We start from the raw sequence: 17,408 nt of genomic DNA, 5'->3' as shown, positions 1-17,408 counted from the left end.
CCAGAAGTCTGCTACAAGACTACAAGTTCAGCCTCCCAAGTTCAGAGTATGAGAGATTTGAGTTTGATTTGCTAACAGCTTAATTTCACAAAACAACCAATTTTGTAACATGTTCTATTCATGAAACACATTCTATTCATTTTTTTTGGCATAATGCTTTTTTCTTTTTTAAAAAAAAGAGGGAACCATGAACTTTTGACACTAAATTCAGTGAGACACAGTTAATGCAGTTGTAAAATTTGGAAGGAGCATCAAGACCTTACTGATTCTGTGCAGAGTTAACTGATCTCAGCTGGAGCAGCAGTTGGGCTGCCACAATTGGCCTCAGTGCCCCTAAGCTAAGGAGGAGAAAAATCAGCGAGGGCCCTTGCTCAATCTTCACACACACACACATACTTTCTATCGGGGGTCTCTGGCTAACGAGTGGTACCCCAAGAATCCTGATCCAGGGACAGAATGCCAACTTACAAAAATAAAATTCATTTACAGAATTCGATTGTCCCAAACAAGCTTCCATGATCCACAATTCCGGATTCAATGACTAACAATAAGCTGGCACAAATATTTTTGTAAAGAATTCTGGTTTGTAAAACAGACTGCATAGGTGACTAAATTACAAGCTGGTGCTTTTTATATAGATCTGTGTTTTTGTAGACGGCCTAAGCACAACATTCCTTGGCAAACCAATTGTGTATTTATCAAGATTCTTAGCACTTGGAAGTAGGATCTCTGCTGCAGCCGTTTTTCTTTGTATAATTCCTACTTCCTGGTGAGGGACACCGAGCAACTCCCAGATTTCATCAACGCTCAGACTTTAATTCAACTAAGTTTTATTCAAAATATTTTTGTTTTGCACAAACTATTTATTTCCCCTAAATGCGGTTACTAATCACTGTACTTAGAGGGGGGGGGGGGCGCGGAAAGATAATTCTTGCAACAATTCCTTTACGGACCTTGAGGCAGATTTGGATCAGTACCTTGCTGCTATCAATTTTTTTTTACAAATGGTAACACTGATGAGATTTTTCTTTGAAACAGCATAACTGCAGCACTATTCTTATATGCTCGATATGGAGATGTAATTTTAACGGGGGAAAAGTTATATTGCAACTAACTGCAAATGCATTCCACGTTGGCCTTAATAAATTCTAAATTAACCCAAGAGTTATCATCCTTTTGTACTCTGGTCGACTTTGAACAGAGAGCAGAAAATGCATTCCTATTCTCTTGCATCCCCAAATAGAACAAATAAATGAAACACTGTTTTCCAGTTTTATTTATTTTGCCAACAAACGCAGTTTTATTTGAAGGGAAAAAAAATGACGAAGAGTTTTGTAGTGTAAAGTGAGGTAAGGGGAGTCTAAATCATTTAAAAAAAACTATTTAGTGCTGATTTTTTTCCCTGCTAAAAAAAAATATACAGAAGTACTTTGATGACCGGAAGGGAAAAATAAAGTTAAAATATTTTATTGGGGTAGGAAAATCAAAATCAATTTGTTCAGTCAGGACAGTTGGACATTTATACAAGATTTTAAAAAACACTTCATGCTGGTTTTTTTGTAGTGTTTCAGATAAAAGGTCAAGTAACATTTGGTTTGGTATAAAATGCTGGGAACAATCAAGTTATTCAGTGAATTATTATGCAGCTGCATCCATTTTGTAGGCCTCTGAAATCAGAAACTGCTTACATAACACGATTTACTAGCACACTTCAATCTGCTTCTACACTTCCAACACTGACTCCCACACACAAAAAGAACCATCTTTGTTTAAGTAAACATTTCTAAAAGTCACAATCACAAACCTCTGACCAGTTTATAAATCATCAAACTGTTAAAAAAGTGAGCTTTAATAGTTTTTAAAGAGGCCATGTCTAGAATTTTTCCAAAAAAAAAACTGAAGAGAAACAGTACAGCTTTAAATGAGAAACGTCTGAAGCAGTAGCTCTGCATTTTAAATGTTCCTCTACCACACTGCCGGAGTCTGAAGCCTGGGAAGGTCATCCAGTCACATTTCTCTAACTGACATTCCAGTGCCACTCCTAAAGCACAACTGCAGTTAACTGAGCTCACTTCATGCAGTCTTACAGCACTTTCAAAACTCAAATTATTCCTCTTTCTCCCCCCTTCCCCAGATCACTCTGGAGAGTAGGAGGTATATTTTACTGCACTCACCCCACCCAGTCACCAACCCAAAAGAACTATGAAGCGTCCCTTACCTTTCCTGCCTCTGGGTGAGCTCCTCTTGTTCAGATTGTTACTTCTCTCTTCCTCTAGAGCAGCTGCAATGTCTGAGTTGTCTTCCCCATTATACCACACCAACAGTTCTTCCCCTGGCTGGATTGGCTATAGACAGAATAAAGAAAATAGCACCAATCAGTGCCAGGCTTGTAAAAAAAAAAGGCAGTCAAGGATCCCCGGTGCAGGGTGTGGGGCCTGGATAGCTTAAACACTGCTCTACACCCGAGTACAGAACTATTCCCTGGCTGTGATATGATTACACTCCAACAGGAAGCACTCTTTGAACCAATGCTAATCTCAATACAACTGGGAAGTGGTTCTTAACAAAAGCACTGCATTAGCACAAGAGGGTGTACATGGTATTGAAGGTTCAACAAAATACTGCAACTCCTGGTGGTTGGAGGACTACATCAGCATTAGATAAGGCTAGATTTGGTTAGAGACACCTCAAAATAAAACCAGACCCCTGCCTTCAAAACAGATCTACAATTTGTCTCACCCAGATTATAAATCTCACTCCTAATATTTTCTCATTTCAACATTGTATGCAAGAACTAAAAACTACATTTTTAAAGGGGATATTTTGGCTAAAAAAATATACAGAGAATGTACTTGTGTTGATTGCTCGCAATGCAGCAAGTATTTCTGCAAGGCTGAGTTTATTTATTTTTTCACTTGCTCACTTCCTCTGCTTGAAAAGCTGCAGTCCCACAGGCAATGGTCACCCCTCCAGTCTCTTGCTCAGGTAACCACAATTCATGTGCGAGTCTCAGCAATGAATCCAATAGGGGTCATTTGACAGCCATCATGATCACGAACCCTGGCTGATTTTCTCCTCTGTAATCCAGGGATGATGCTAAAGGCAATTGTAGTAATGCCACCATCACCCTGGTTGAAATCAGCTAATTCAACACAGACTTTGGGACCTTTCTGGTCTGGGTTTGGGATCTTACGGTTCAGTAACCCACCGGATAAATTCACTGTGCCATGAACAATGCAATGATATAATTGCCACTGTTCACACCATTCATCAATCATCATCATCATCATCATAGGCGGTCCCTCGTATCAAGGATGACTTGCTTCCACGCCAAAAAGGGATGAGTTCACAGGTGTTTCAATGAAGGACCTAATATTCCAGGTCCTGAACTACATCCTGCACACCAGCCACCACATGGGCTTGACAGAGTTAGGTCTTGGTCCAGTGGCAAGGATTAACCAAGATGACTGGAGACCAGCTCTGCTGCACGGACCTAGTGCGCACACATATTGCAGTGTGAGCTGGCCCGTGCGGCCCCAGGGCCCTTGTGTTCCTTTTCGCACCACCTGGTAAAAAACATCGACAAGTACTTCACCAGGACACAATGCCTCTTAACTACAAATTACCATGCAAATGTTAAAAAATACATTAGATGTGTTGCAGCTGAATTTAGCAGAGACAATTTAAATTTACAGTTTTGTTCCATAGAATCTCTATGTTTCACAATGTAAAGCAACGATGTTTTAATACATTTTGGCCCCAGCAGTAATTTCTTCACAAACGTGCCAATCTTCATGAAAATTTACTTTTACAATAACGGATTAACAGATAATACATCCTTTAGCACTTATTGTCAAGTTAAACATTTCAATACAATATGTTCATTAGTTCGTTAGATATATTCAAAAGGGAGTTAGATGTGGCCCTTACGGCTAAAGGGATCAAGGGGTATGGAGAGAAAGCAGGAATGGGGTACTGAAGTTGCATGATCAGCCATGATCATATTGAATGATGGTGCAGACTCGAAGGGCTGCACCTATTTTCTATGTTTAATATTGTGATCAATCTCATTCAGCACATACATTGAGTTAACTTTAGAGCTGTCCCTATTTCATGTCAGTAGGAGCAGTTCTGTGATCACATCTCAACTCTTCCCTGCCCATGTGCACTACATGTGTCTGTGTGTCAGACACTACATAGGGTGTTTACAGAAAGCAACTGAAGCAGTAAGAAATCTGACCAGTTTACCTTGTACTTGTAAACCCTACCACAAAAGATTAGTATAAATATTTGGGCAAGAGAACAGAGACAGCATTTAAAAACAGAACACACACTCCTCTGGTCTTATCAATAGCCTGGAGTGTCCTTTCCTCTGCTTATTAAATGGCATTCAGTTCTTCAGGGATATCTTCCATTTTAAATTTTTAAGAAACCTTAGTTACCTAAAGGGTCCAGATATGGTTAAATTGACTGACTGAATGGTTCTATCTATGCTAGACTTTTCAGTGATTTCAAAAAAGAGCCAATGGCACCCATGATATCTGATGGCAAATGGCTACTGACCGTCTCCTAAGCAATTAATGGACATCATCAGTTACTGGCAAACCTCCACTTTGAACTGGATTTGTTATGAATATGATGTGCTAAAATTAAATAATTAAATTAGTGTGAGGAACTACGTATCAGATAAGTATTTGGTCATATTAGACACACAATGCTGGAACCTGGAATTTATCAACCTTAAAGTAACGAGTGTGTGAACAAGCCAGACATGCAACTGGACAAAAAAAAAGAGTCCCAGTGGAGATGCTACTTGGACATAAAGGGCATGTTGCTGGACCTCCTATGCAGATATCAATGACCACTGATCAGGAATAGGGTGCTACTCTTTGGAATTTTCTCTGGCTGGAACAGCACAAAGTCCAGGAACTTTCATCCTTCTTCCCCCCCCGGCCGCCGCACCCCCCCCCCCCCCCCCAACCACCTCCTCAGCAAGTAGCAGGTGGCAGCCTACAGGATATTTGACTCACACAGTGACTCAAAGATATTTGGCAAACTAGGCGCAAAATTCATGAAGCTAATAGTTATTGGGGCCGAAATTCACCCCCACTGGAAACTTACTGTGTTTCAACTGTTTTCACCGCTGTTTTGCGCAAAATTTGGTCTTTTTTTCCCCCAGCGGGACGGAAGTTGGTCATAATGGGGGCGGAAGTAGGGGCAAGCGTGGTGTGTCCGTCAAACTGGGGGTGCGTGGTGCTGATGGCATCATCACGCTGGCACATCACCGCGTCTCTCCCCGGGGAGAGCTGCTGCGAGCTCTGTGATTCTTTTAGCTAGGTCCACTGGGCGTTTTGGCCTGGCCAGTGGCCTGGCACCCAAGAGGGGGTGCCATGCTACCTGTTGGCAGCCCAGGCGAACCCAGGGGCATAATTGTCAGGCCGACCCGGCAGTCGGCCGACAATAAAAAATAAGATGGTGGCCGCAGCAGTGCACCCTTCCGTCTAATGGTGGCCGTACCGGCATTTTACACACAGTACAAACACCGTGCACAGACGGAAAAAACTGTTAGGGGCACTGAGCGGCGGCTATATTTTGCTTCGGGGCAGGAGATCGGCGGTGCGTGCTTTGATGACGCACTTAGGAGGGATCGGCAGCAGTGGGACGGAAGTGGAGACTCCGGAAAAATCACTGAGGTGAATTTGGCCATTCCACAAAAAAAAAAAATCGGCTTTCCGGCAGTAATACGCTTTATCGGGAGGCTGAATTTCAGCCCCACTCTCTGGTATCTCTATTATTCAAAAAGGATCTGTGCAATAGTGGTTTAGTCCATTAGGCTGTTTGTAAGTCATGGACGGGTTGAATGCTGAAAATAACAATGCAATTATATATTTTTCAAAAGCTACTTCTGATATCAGTAGGACAAATAGAAGAATTTATATATCTCTTTCTATTTTACTTGCATTATAAAACAGTTTCAAATTGGAAACCGAAGCCCAGTTTGTTATGCAAACTGTCATTTTGTCACATGTACATGTTGAAAGTTGCTACAGACCCGAATGCTCACTTCCCCCCTACCCCCCCATCCTTCCCCCCAAAAAATGGTCTATTCCCACATCAGTGTTACCTTCATACGGAACGTGCTAAATGATTCAATTAGTTCTCTGGGGTTGGGGTGCTTAGGGAGGGGAAGAAAACATACTTACAATAGTAATGACAGTTTATCACATGATAACATGGCTCAATACAAGGGTAAACCTTGAGAATAGATATGAAGCTGATGAGAAGGTTAGGAAACAAGTACTTCATACAGGAGTTATGTTAGAATGGGGAAGGTTGCTTCAGGACTCATTGCTGAGACCACTACAGTTTCTAATTGATGGAAATGTCTTGATTCATGCAAAGTGGTCAAATTTGCACACAGTACCAAACTAGGAGGAACAGTGGACTTGGAAGAGCGGCCCAGAAATCACAATGAATTGGAAGAAATATGCAAATAGGCATAAAAGTCACCATTTTTTGCAGCAAGTGCAGAGTACTTGATATAATGTGTGTATCCCACAAATGGTGCTGAACTAGCTTAGAGTGAAGCTAAAAGAGAACTAGGAGTTTTAGTAGACTTAATGCTAAACATGTCCAATCAATGCACGGCAGCATTCATCAGTCAAAGAATGTTGAACTACATAGTTAAATAGTAGAACAGGGAGTGATAACACTGTCATCATAGGTAGTCCCTCGGAATCGAGGAAGACTTGCTTCCACTCCAAAAAATATGAGTTCTCAGGTGACTGTACAGTCCAATACGGGAATTACAGTCTCTGGGTGGGACAGTCGTTGAAAGGAAGGATGGGGAGTCTGGTTTGCCACGCTCCTTCTGCTACCTGCGCTTGTTTTCTGCATGCTCTCGGCGACGAGACTCGAGGTGCTTAGCGCCCTCCCGGATGCTCTTCCTCCACTTCGGGCGGTCTTTGGCCAGGGATTCCCAGGTGTCGGTGGGGATGTTGCATTTTATCAAGGAGGCTTGGAGGGTGTCCTTGAAACATTTCCTTTGCCCACCTGGGGATCGCTTGCCGTGTAGATGTTCCGAGTAGAACGCTTGCTTTGGGAGTCTTGTGTCGGGCATTCAGACAATGTGGCCTGCCCAACAGAGCTGGTTAAGTGTGGTCAGTGCTTCGACGCTGGGGATGTTGACCTGATCGAGAACACAGACATTGGTGCGTCTATCCTCCCAAGGGATTTGCAGGATCTTGTGGAGACATGGTCGGTGGTATTTTTCCAGCGATTTGAGGTGTCTACTGTGTATGGTCCACGTCTCGGAGCCATACAGGAGGGCGGGTATCACTACAGCTCGGTTGACCATAAGCTTGGTGCCAGATTTGAGCGCCTCATCTTCGAACACTCTCTTCCTCAGGTGACCGAAGGCTGCGCTGGCGCACTGGAGGCGGTGTTGGACCTCGTCGTCGATGTCTGCCCTTGCTGATAGTAGGCTCCCGAGGTATGGAAAGTGGTCCACGCTGTCCAGGGCCCTGCCGCAGATTTTGATGACCGGGGGGTGGGGGGAGAAGGGGGTGTGATTGGGGAGCGGGGGGGCGCAGTGCTGTGTGGTGGGGTCAGGTTGGTGGAGGACCTTTGTCTTACGGATGTTTAGTGTAAAGCCCATGCTTTCATATGCCTCGGTGAAGGTGCTGACGATGGCTTGGAGTTCAGCCTCTGAATTTGCGCATATGCAAGCGTCATCCGCATACTGTAGTTTGATGACAGAGGATGGGATGACCTTGGATCTGGCCTGGAGGCGACGAAGGTTGAACAAGTTCCCACTGGTTCTATAGATTAGTTCCACTCCAGCGGGGAAACTTGTTGAGCGCGAGATGAAGCATTGCAGCAAGGAAGGTCAAGAAGAGGGTTGGCGCGATGACGCAACCCTGCTTGACCCCGGTCTGGACGTGGACTGGGTCCGTTGGTCAGGATCACGGCTTGCATGTCATGTCGTCGTGGAGCGTATGAAGGATGGCGACAAACTTTTGGGAGCAGCCGAAACAGAGGAGGACGCTCCGAAGTCCCTCGCGATTAAGTGTTAAAGGCCTTTGTGAGGTCAAAGGCAGCCACATACAAGGTTGGTGCTGTTCCCTGCATTTCTCTTGCAGTTGTCACACCGTGAAGATCATGCCTGTTGTACCCCGTAGTGGACGGAGTCCGCACTGTGACTCCGGGAGGAGCTCCTCAGCCACAGGGAGAAGACGGTTGAGAAGGATCCTAGCAATGACTTTGGCCAACAGGGAGATTCCTCTGTAGTTGCCTCAGTCGGACTTGCCCCCTTTTTTAAAGATGGTCACAATTACGGCATCTCTGAGATCTCCAGGCATGCACTCCTCCTTCCCGATGAGAGAGATGAGGTCATGCAATCGCGCCAATAGTGCCTCTCCGCCATACTTTAGTGCTTCAGTGGAGGTTCTATCTGCTCCCGATGCCTCGCTGTTCTTGAGTTGACGGATGGCCTTTTCCACTTCATGCAGGGCTGGGATTTTGCTGAGATGGTGGGTAGCATGCTGCGGGATGGAGCCAAGGACGCTCGTGTCAAAGGCAGAGTCTCGATTAAGGAGATCTTCGAAGTGCTCCTTCCAGCAGGCCCTGACTGCCTCGGTGTCCTTGATGAGTGTCTCCCCGTTCTTGGCCAGCAGTGGGGTGGGACCTTGGGCCGCAGGTGGACTTGACTGTGGTGAAGAATCCTCGCACGTCATGGCTGTCGGCTAGCTGCTGAATCTCCTGTGCTTTCTCCACCCACCATCTATTCTTTAAGTCACGGATTTTTTGTTGGACCTCGGCCTTCAGTTGTCTGTAGACCTGCTTTGCTGCTCCAGAGTTGGGTTGTTGCTTTAGGTTCAGAAATGCCCTGTGCTTGTGATTTATTAGTTCCTGGATCTCCTGGTCATTCTCATCAAACAAGTCCTGGTGTTTCCTGGTTGAGTGCTCTGGTCAGAACACATGACGAGTATTGCGTCCAGTTCTGCTCACCAAGAAACAAGGGAGATATTCATGTGCTGATTATCCCTAGTATCAGGGGTCTGAGTTTTGAGAAAGGCTGAAGAAACTTGAATTTTTCAGCCTGGAAATTAGGTATCCGAGGTGTTCTCAGGAGGCATACAAGATAGTCATGGGAATGAAAAAGATACAAGTTAAATTGAACTGTGACAGTAGAATAAGGGGATGCAGGTTCAAATTAGTAAAAGACAAATTCTTCTTTACACACTGAGTGAACACTTACAATGGACTTTCAGATAAAGTAGTGGAGGAATCTTTCTGGATGGATGGATGAATTAAAAGGGTCTGAATGGCCTTCCTCATCCATAGTTATCTCATGATTTTGTAAAGTTGCAGTATTTGTTTTAAAAACCTTTCCCAAGCCTGCAGCGAGTTAGCTGATATCAGTTAGAGCTGCATTTGGGGACCGTACAATTGGCCTTAGCACCAAAATTCTGATGAGGATACTAGGCTGAACTTTGTTGATCCCTCTGGTGAATAGCTAAATGACATTCACTATCCAAGCTCACAAATGATGAATAATCATCATTCCAGCTTGATAATGGAGGGCTGCTGGTACCTCAAGAGTGGAGAATACTAGGCAGGCATGAGGGGAAGTCTTATCGCCCTTTCACCCAAGTTCCCTCCCTCAAAACTATGGTGTGAAAAATGGAAAGAAATCTATCTTTTGTTTAAAATTCTACATCGTGATGGTAAGTTAATGATAATTCAATTTCTGGATTCTGCTCATCCAGCAAGGATTAATAAATTATCAGAAGAGATCCCTAGCTGATCTTTCTTCTCTCCCTAGGCTAATGATGCTGAGATCAGTTATAGCACATTACAACCTAATTCAGGACAAGGCAGGGGATCAAAACCTGGGAATTTCCTCATCTGTCTCCTTCAGTGCTGCATCACACAATGCATTTCCCAATCAGCCACTGGAGGATTCTACAGTGCATCAGTGAAACGCTTACTAGCCCTGCAGTTAAAATGCTATTAAGCAAGACATTACCAGCTATTACATACATCAGTCCTGATTAATCAAGAGCATCAGCTTGTTGTAGGAGATAGAACTGCTTTCTAATGGAGATGTCTGCTACCAATAACTATAGACTTTAGCAACTGCTCATTTCTCATCAGAGTGGCAATTATCAGAAAATGAACTATCAATACCACAAAATAAATATTTATTTATTCATTCATGTTGTTTGTGGTACTTTGTTTGCATTTGTCTACATACCAATAGTGACTACACTTCAACCCACTTCACTTGAACTGTAAAAAAATCCAACAGTACAATTATATCTAAAATTGGGCTGATCCAGAGAAAGCAGTCAGAGTTATGTTTCACAAGCGTGAAGTACTGATGGTTGGAGTTCTACCAAAGGTAAAGGGCAGGAGCAATTTCAACTGAAGAATGAATTGAGCTCATGGAAAAATCACCATGTAAAGTTAAAGTGCATCAGCTCGAGTGGCAACACTGTTGCTTTAACAGGATAAAGATAATTGAAATTAAAATGTAATTAAATCAAAATACATTGATTAGAAGCACCTAATATTTGTACAGTACAATCTGGTATACAAAGCCAACTTCATGTGTATTTTACACCCCTTGAGGAAAGCAACAAATGGTTTCACTGAAACTGGTACTTTAAAATTGTGTGTGATCTAAAGACAAGATTTTAAACTAATCTATGTTTCGATTCTTCTTGATGCGTATCATTGTTAATCTTCATAAAAAAGCAAATAATATTAGGTTAGAATATTTATTAAAAAAAGAGAAGCAACTGTCCTCACACAGCAGATATACGGCAAAATATCATTGCAAGAGGTTCTAGGCCTAATGGACCTCACAAGATCCTTATAGATTTTGGCCTTCACGTGAGCTTAATGCTTACGTGCAACAACCAGGACACCACCATCCCTGTGGGGTTTTACCTTGTGTCCAAGTCGAATGGAAGATGTGAAACACACTTGTATAGCATTCCTATGGGGTTAAAAGTTTCAAGTGAATCTATGTTTTTTGTTTCCCCCATGACATTTGGGAGGGGGGGTGGGGGGGGGGGCGCGGAAGAAGAGTGTTTGAAGACCAGGACTTCAAACCCAGCATCAAGCTTATGGTCTACAGAGCAGTAGTGATACCCGCCCTCCTGTATGCTCATTTTTAGTGTGGAAACAAGTCATCCTTGATTCCGAGGGACTGCCTCAGAAGAAGAAGAAATAATGTTTAAAAAAAAGCTTGACATTAATACCTACACAAGACATGCAGTGCCGTTCGAGGGTCAGTTTTTACTTGTGCATAGCAACGGGGTAAATCTGTGATCCTGCACAGCCAGAGGGATGCATTGGGAACATGAGTCAGGGATGGAAGAACGGATATCTGGGAAGGAGTCACGTGTGTCAGCCTAGATTATGTTTCAATGTCTATAGTGGGATCTGGACCGATTGACTCTGGAAGCCTGAGTGATACTAATGGAGCCAAGCTTGACCTCTTCACGCTCTCTGCGTTGAGACTCGAAGAGCTCAACGCCCTCCCGGATGCACTTTCTCCACCTCGGGCGGTGTTTGGCCAGGGTCTCCCAGCAGTCAGTGGTGATGTTGCACTTTATGCAGTACAATGTGGATAAATGTGAGGTTATCCACTTTGGGGGCGAAAACACGAAGGCAGAATATTATCTGAATGGCGGCAGATTAGGAAAAGGGGAGGTGCAACGAGACCTGGGTGTCATGGTACATCAGTCATTGAAAGTTGACATGCAGGTACAGCAGGTGGTGAAGAAGGCAAATAGTATGTTGGCCTTCATAGCGAGGACATTTGAGTATAGGAGCGGGGAGGTCTTGCTGCAGTTGTGCAGGGCCTTGGTGGGACCACACCTGTCGTACTGTGTTCAGCTTTGGTCTCCTAATCTGAGGAGGGACCTTCTTGCTGTTGAACTGATTCCCAGGATGGCAGGACTGACTTATGAGGAGAGACTGGATCGACTGGGCTTATATTCGCTGGCGTTTGGAACGATGAGAGGGGATCTCATGGAGACATATAAAATTCTGACGGAATTGGACAGGTTAGATGCGGGAAGAATGTTCCCGATGTTGGGGGGGTCCGGAACAAAGAGTCACGGTCTAGGGATAGGTGGTGGGCCATTTGGGACCGAGATGAGGAGGAACTTCTTCACTCGGAACCTGTGGAATTCCCTACCGCAGAGAGTTGTTGATGCCAGTTCGTTGGATATATTCAAGAGGGAGTTAGATATGGCCCTTACGGCTAAAGGGATCAAGGGGTATGGAGAGAAAGCAGGAATGGGGTACTGAAGGAATGATCAGCCATAATCTTATTGAATGGTGGTGCAGGCTCGAAGGGCCTACTCCTGCACCTATTTTCTATGTTTCTATGTAAGAGAGAGAAACAGAAACAGAGCTTTTGAAATAAATACAACTGTACAGATAATCAAGGCAGAATAAAACTGAAGGAGAGCACCAGAATGAAAGCAAGCATGTGGAAGAGCCAGAGCATGAAAATGAAGAGATTGATAGCATAGATAACAAATAGAAAGCAGTTGAAGATGAAGAATTATGCAAGGGAGACAGTTACAGCAAGAATTTTTCCCCCATCTGTGAGTAATACCACAGGAGATCAACTTGTTAAATAAAAAAGATCCATCATGGTTTGGATTCACACAAAAGTCTGATTCCTATTTTGGTTATTTACCTCAGGTGACAAATTGTTAAACAGAGATATGCCAACATTGATGGGTGAATATGCCAGAGAAGTTGTAGAAACCAGTTTTGGAGAGTGAGAGCTTCTTGCAAATCGGTTTGGGGGGGGAGGGGTAAGAGGGAGCAGAAAGAGTGGGAGTAATTTGGCACTGCCCTCACAAAAATATTATACATCTATACTTTGTTACGTTACACATCAAATGCTGCAATCACTAAAATCATTTGTGCACATGCAGCTAACAGTAAAAGGTAGAGATGCTAATGGAGATTTTTCTGAAATACATAGCAGGCCCATTAAGCACTTTAAAGAGGAGGGAAAAAAAAGACAGGTTCATTGTTCAGATGAGACCCTCAAAACTGCTTGTTCAGTTTAACATTTGGAACAGAGAAGGTTCTCCACCATAATAACTTACTTTTTTCTTTCAGATGCTGAATGACCTGCTGTTAAGTTACAGCACATTTCATATTTCTAGCATTTTAACTTTCTTTTCTGGGCAGAAAGTTCCTCCCAAATAACTTATTGAACTTGACACTTAGATATTTAGAAAAAAAAGAAGAGTTGAGTTTTCAAAGTTGCACGAAGTTGAATAGCAGTGCAAACTGGAGTAACCACAAAGGATCTCCAGAATGCATTCAATCCTGTGTATATGCACAAGGCTTATGCCAGCAGGAGGGTTACGACGGTGAGCTATGCATTACATAGATGGCACACATCAGCAAGTAATAGTTTGTGAAGAATATCCTATGGGATACAATCATCTGAACCAAAGAGCACCACAAGTAGGAATATTATTGCACAGCATTTGCTGATGTGTATTCTATTTGTGCCACACACAGTTTCCCCAGTTTAAAAAATGTTGTCATGCTGTAGATTGGCTTGTGTATTGTATTAAACAATTAGCATCAAAACAAAATGTCATACAGTGTGTAAATTATTCTGCAGAATTAAGCTACAATTGACCTGAGTAACCTCCCTCACTCAGGAACATGGAGGCTAATTGTAGTGCCCCAGCATCACCCTACTTGAGATTAGCTAGCTCAACAGAGCCAGGAAATCAAAACTGGAGCCTTCTAATCCTTATGGTTCAGTTTTACACCATGCGGTGCCTTTACCCACTTGGCCATTGGGAGAGCTTCTGTATACTAAAAGCAAAAGAAACATCTAAAGCAAGTATTTAAAAAGATTTGCTATAAATGTTCATCCTCAAGTGGACACCAAATTCTACGTGCAACATGGCACATCTCCTTAACTCGAGTCTCAGAGGCTGCCTCAACTTCTTGGTGCGATTAGAGTCAGGGCTAACTGCATGCAACACTCACTTTGTGGGTAGTCGCAACAAAGTTGTACAAAACAGGTTTGCGCAATACAAGTGCCACAATATAAAATATGAGAAGGTAGAGACCAAGATATGGTTTTCAGCAATATACTTTCATTACACATAAATTGACAATACTGAAATCTATTTTGACTGGGTGTAAACACAAGAACAACGATTGCATGCATAAAATAAAAACTTCAGAAAACAATTAGTTTGAAAAAGTTTATTGCGAAGTATGTTACTGACAGTTGCTTTCCCATCTTAGTGGCTACTGTGGATAATGTTTTGGGGACCTGCTGTATTGCTGAAAGGGATCACTACATACTGTACACAAGCTTCAAGGTTAAAACAACAGCCATCGCTTTCAGCCTTCTTGGGAAGGCACCTAGGGTTGGCAACCCTTCCGAATTGTCCTGGAGTGTCCAGGAATAAAAAAAATAATCTCCAAGACACTGCTGTAAGCAACCCGAGAAAACCCAAAAATATTGGGAGAATGGAAATAATGCTGTTTGACTGAATGGGATGTTTGGAGGTAGGAGGTCATGTGATGAAACCTCCAGGAATACGCCCAACCACAGTTGGTAACTCAAAAGGCTCCACAAAAACAAAAGAAAATCCGATAAAGTGACATCACTTGGATAATGGTTTCTTTCCAGATGCATTTCAAAAGCTCGAATTACAGAGTGAAAGAAAATGGAGAAGAAAACAAAAGTTCAACAGGCTTTTGCAGCACTTGTCACAGAACTGTAGATGATTTGAATTCTACTTTTTGGCAGGGAGTGAGAAAAGGAAAAAGAGGAAGGGAGACAGACCAGCACTATGGAATCTATTGGGAGAGAGTGAAAAGTTGAAATTGGATCAAAGCAGCTTCTTAAAAAAAAAAACATCTGGAGTCTGAGCTAGGGAACCCTACTAGAAAACACAAAGCTTACTTAATACAAGTGCACGCACATATTTATCACTATGTTTGCATTTGTGCGTGTGAAGTGGGCAGGGGGAGAATGTGATTTTATGAGAACTTGTATTTATCTTCACATCACAGGGATACGGCTACCTTGAAGACTTTGTAGTAGATAGCCCTGTTGATCTCCAGAGGAAAGAGGTTCTGCTCATCGGAGGAGCGAGCCCAGTTCACGTACCGCAACCAGTTGCCTTTGTTTGGATCGGTGGCATCAATACACATCCACCCGAATTGGGAGAAGTAAACCTGAAAGGAGAGAGTTGATCTTGGTTAGTGGCAAGTCCTCATCACCAATGTCTAGTAACCATCAACAAAACATTTGTTTTGGATTTTTTTTTTTTTGAGGGGGGTGGGGAGAGCTGGAAAGTGGATGGAAAGCCTTATTTTAATATGGCAAACTGCTAGCCTTCATGTGTAGGACTTGTTGTGTTTATACTTGCTATTTATTCTTTTAACTCTGTCCCCTTATGCACTGAACAGCACAAAATAAGTCAAATTGGACCGGTCTTCTCCCAAGTGTTTGGGAAAACACTACAATATACCAAATCCCTCAAAAAGAACTCAAATGTAACAGTATTAAGACAGAACACCCCTCTCCCTAAAATATGAAATGAATCAAGTGTGTGTGTGTGTGTGTGTGTGTGTCTGTCTGTGTCTGTGATGTGAAGATAAATTTGGAGGATGATTCATTCAATCCTCTTCAGTGTCCACAGGTTGAGGAAAGCTTCTAATGTGGCACAGTTCAGGGCGAGATTTGTGCAGATCCTGTAAGCAGGCATCATCAGCTCCATGCTAGTTTAGGACTAGGGAGGATTCCTTCCCGAGCAGCAACATTGTAAAGAAATGATAGATTCCTTCTGGTCAGTTTTTTCAAAAAAAACATGCTTATGATTTTACAAAAGCAAAATACTGCAGATGCTGGAATCTGAAATAAAAACAGAAAATATTGGAAATTTCAGCAGTTCAGGCAGCATTTGTGGAGAGAGAAACAGAGTTAATGTTTCAGGTCGATGACTCTTCGCCAGAATGTTCGAAATGAACAGATTCTTAAGGAGCACTGAAAGGAGGAGGTTCCCAACATTTCTGTCTTCATATTATTAATGGTTATGATTTTACTTGGTCATTCCCACGGAGGTCTATGTACCACCATCTCAATTTTACTTCATCTGTAAAATTATTCCATTATCGCCTGCTGTGAACATGTAATTTCTACATGATATTGATCCCAATAATGTCTCAATTAATAAAACTGGCATGGCTTTCATTGTTATTTTGAAATAGTTTATAAAAGCAGAATGAATTAAAGATTTATTTAACCTTGCAGCTGATGGGACAACCCTAAGAATTAGAAAGAGCAAGGCAACAGCAGTGTCAGAGACCACTGTGCCAGTCACAAGTGTGACTAATTCATCCCTGCTGACCTTCAAACAAAAGCTGAGGACACTTTTGGGACAAGCAGTATGGAACATTCAAACAAACCAAACCACTCGCTCGCTGCTAGTATTACACACTTTGCAGCTCCCCTGATGGTTTAATGGGCAAATCCATTGTCCTGTGTGGTACTGGAGATACAAACCAGGATGGTTCCAGGTGCACTTCAAGTTAGCTCATCTCAGCAATGTTCAGGACACAATAATTTGCCTTAGCATGTCCGATTAAGAAACTGTGGGGGGGGGGGGGGCAGGGAAAGAAGAAAAACAGCCAAGATTTCTGTAGTTGATTGTTAACCTTTGCTCCCTGCTGAAAAGTTCGCTCATGATAATCAGGTGAGGACAGGACCAGATTTGGCTATGATATCCCCAGCATTCACAAGATTTTGCCAACACAAAGAGCCTAGGCTCACACATGAAGAATAGATATTAGGTCAAGGTGCTGGAGAGCTGTTAGCACCCACCGAATTGTACCAGTCAGCAACTTTGGGGGAAGGAGGTTAAGAAAGGGGAAATGAGAAGAAAATAGGGGAATATATATGCTCTTACAAGTTCAGCACTAATACAAAGTTTATATATATTTGTACTGAAACAAAAGTAATGCAAGGAGTACAGGCTTCAATTAGTAACTACACACAGAATAGGAAAATTCCACTCCAATCCTTCCTTCACCCTCCCCCTCCCAAAAAAACGAATTCAGTGAGATACAGTACAAGCTAATTAAGGTTCAATTTATGGAGGTCACTTAGGGGTTCCATTTCCTCAGATACCACACTAGTTAACTCATAAAATCCCTTTGTGTGGTTAATGTGGTTTAAATGGATTAAAAATGATATTAAACCAATTTAAAAAACCTTTTAAACAGACTAATTGCATTAAAACAGCACATAAATTAATTTTACACATTAACCAGTTGATTACCTGAGGAAATCAAATCACTGAAAATGGAGAAAGTGGTGGTGGATA

The 17,408-nt window shown here is 42.7% G+C and overlaps 1 protein-coding gene across 7 annotated transcripts in view; it reads right to left on the bottom strand.

Moving 5' to 3' along the window:
• Positions 1 to 17,408, bottom strand: part of LOC139228814 (PR domain zinc finger protein 2-like) — a 196,213-nt gene that overhangs the window by 57,407 nt on the left and 121,398 nt on the right. For 6 of the 7 annotated variants that reach the window (XM_070860211.1, XM_070860210.1, XM_070860212.1 and 3 more), the window contains 2 exons: positions 15,106 to 15,258; positions 2,219 to 2,345 (listed from right to left, as the gene is read on the bottom strand). In XM_070860211.1, coding sequence (XP_070716312.1) covers positions 2,219 to 2,345; positions 15,106 to 15,258 — 280 coding nt within the window. The remainder of the gene's footprint in view (positions 1 to 2,218; positions 2,346 to 15,105; positions 15,259 to 17,408) is intronic. The other variant, XM_070860214.1, reaches the window with a different exon arrangement.

This window comes from Pristiophorus japonicus, chromosome 18 (assembly GCF_044704955.1).
Source record: "Pristiophorus japonicus isolate sPriJap1 chromosome 18, sPriJap1.hap1, whole genome shotgun sequence".
Taxonomy (NCBI): Eukaryota; Metazoa; Chordata; class Chondrichthyes; family Pristiophoridae; genus Pristiophorus; species Pristiophorus japonicus.
Note: the sequence above shows the minus strand (reverse complement) of the source record. Positions and strands in the feature narration are given on the sequence as shown.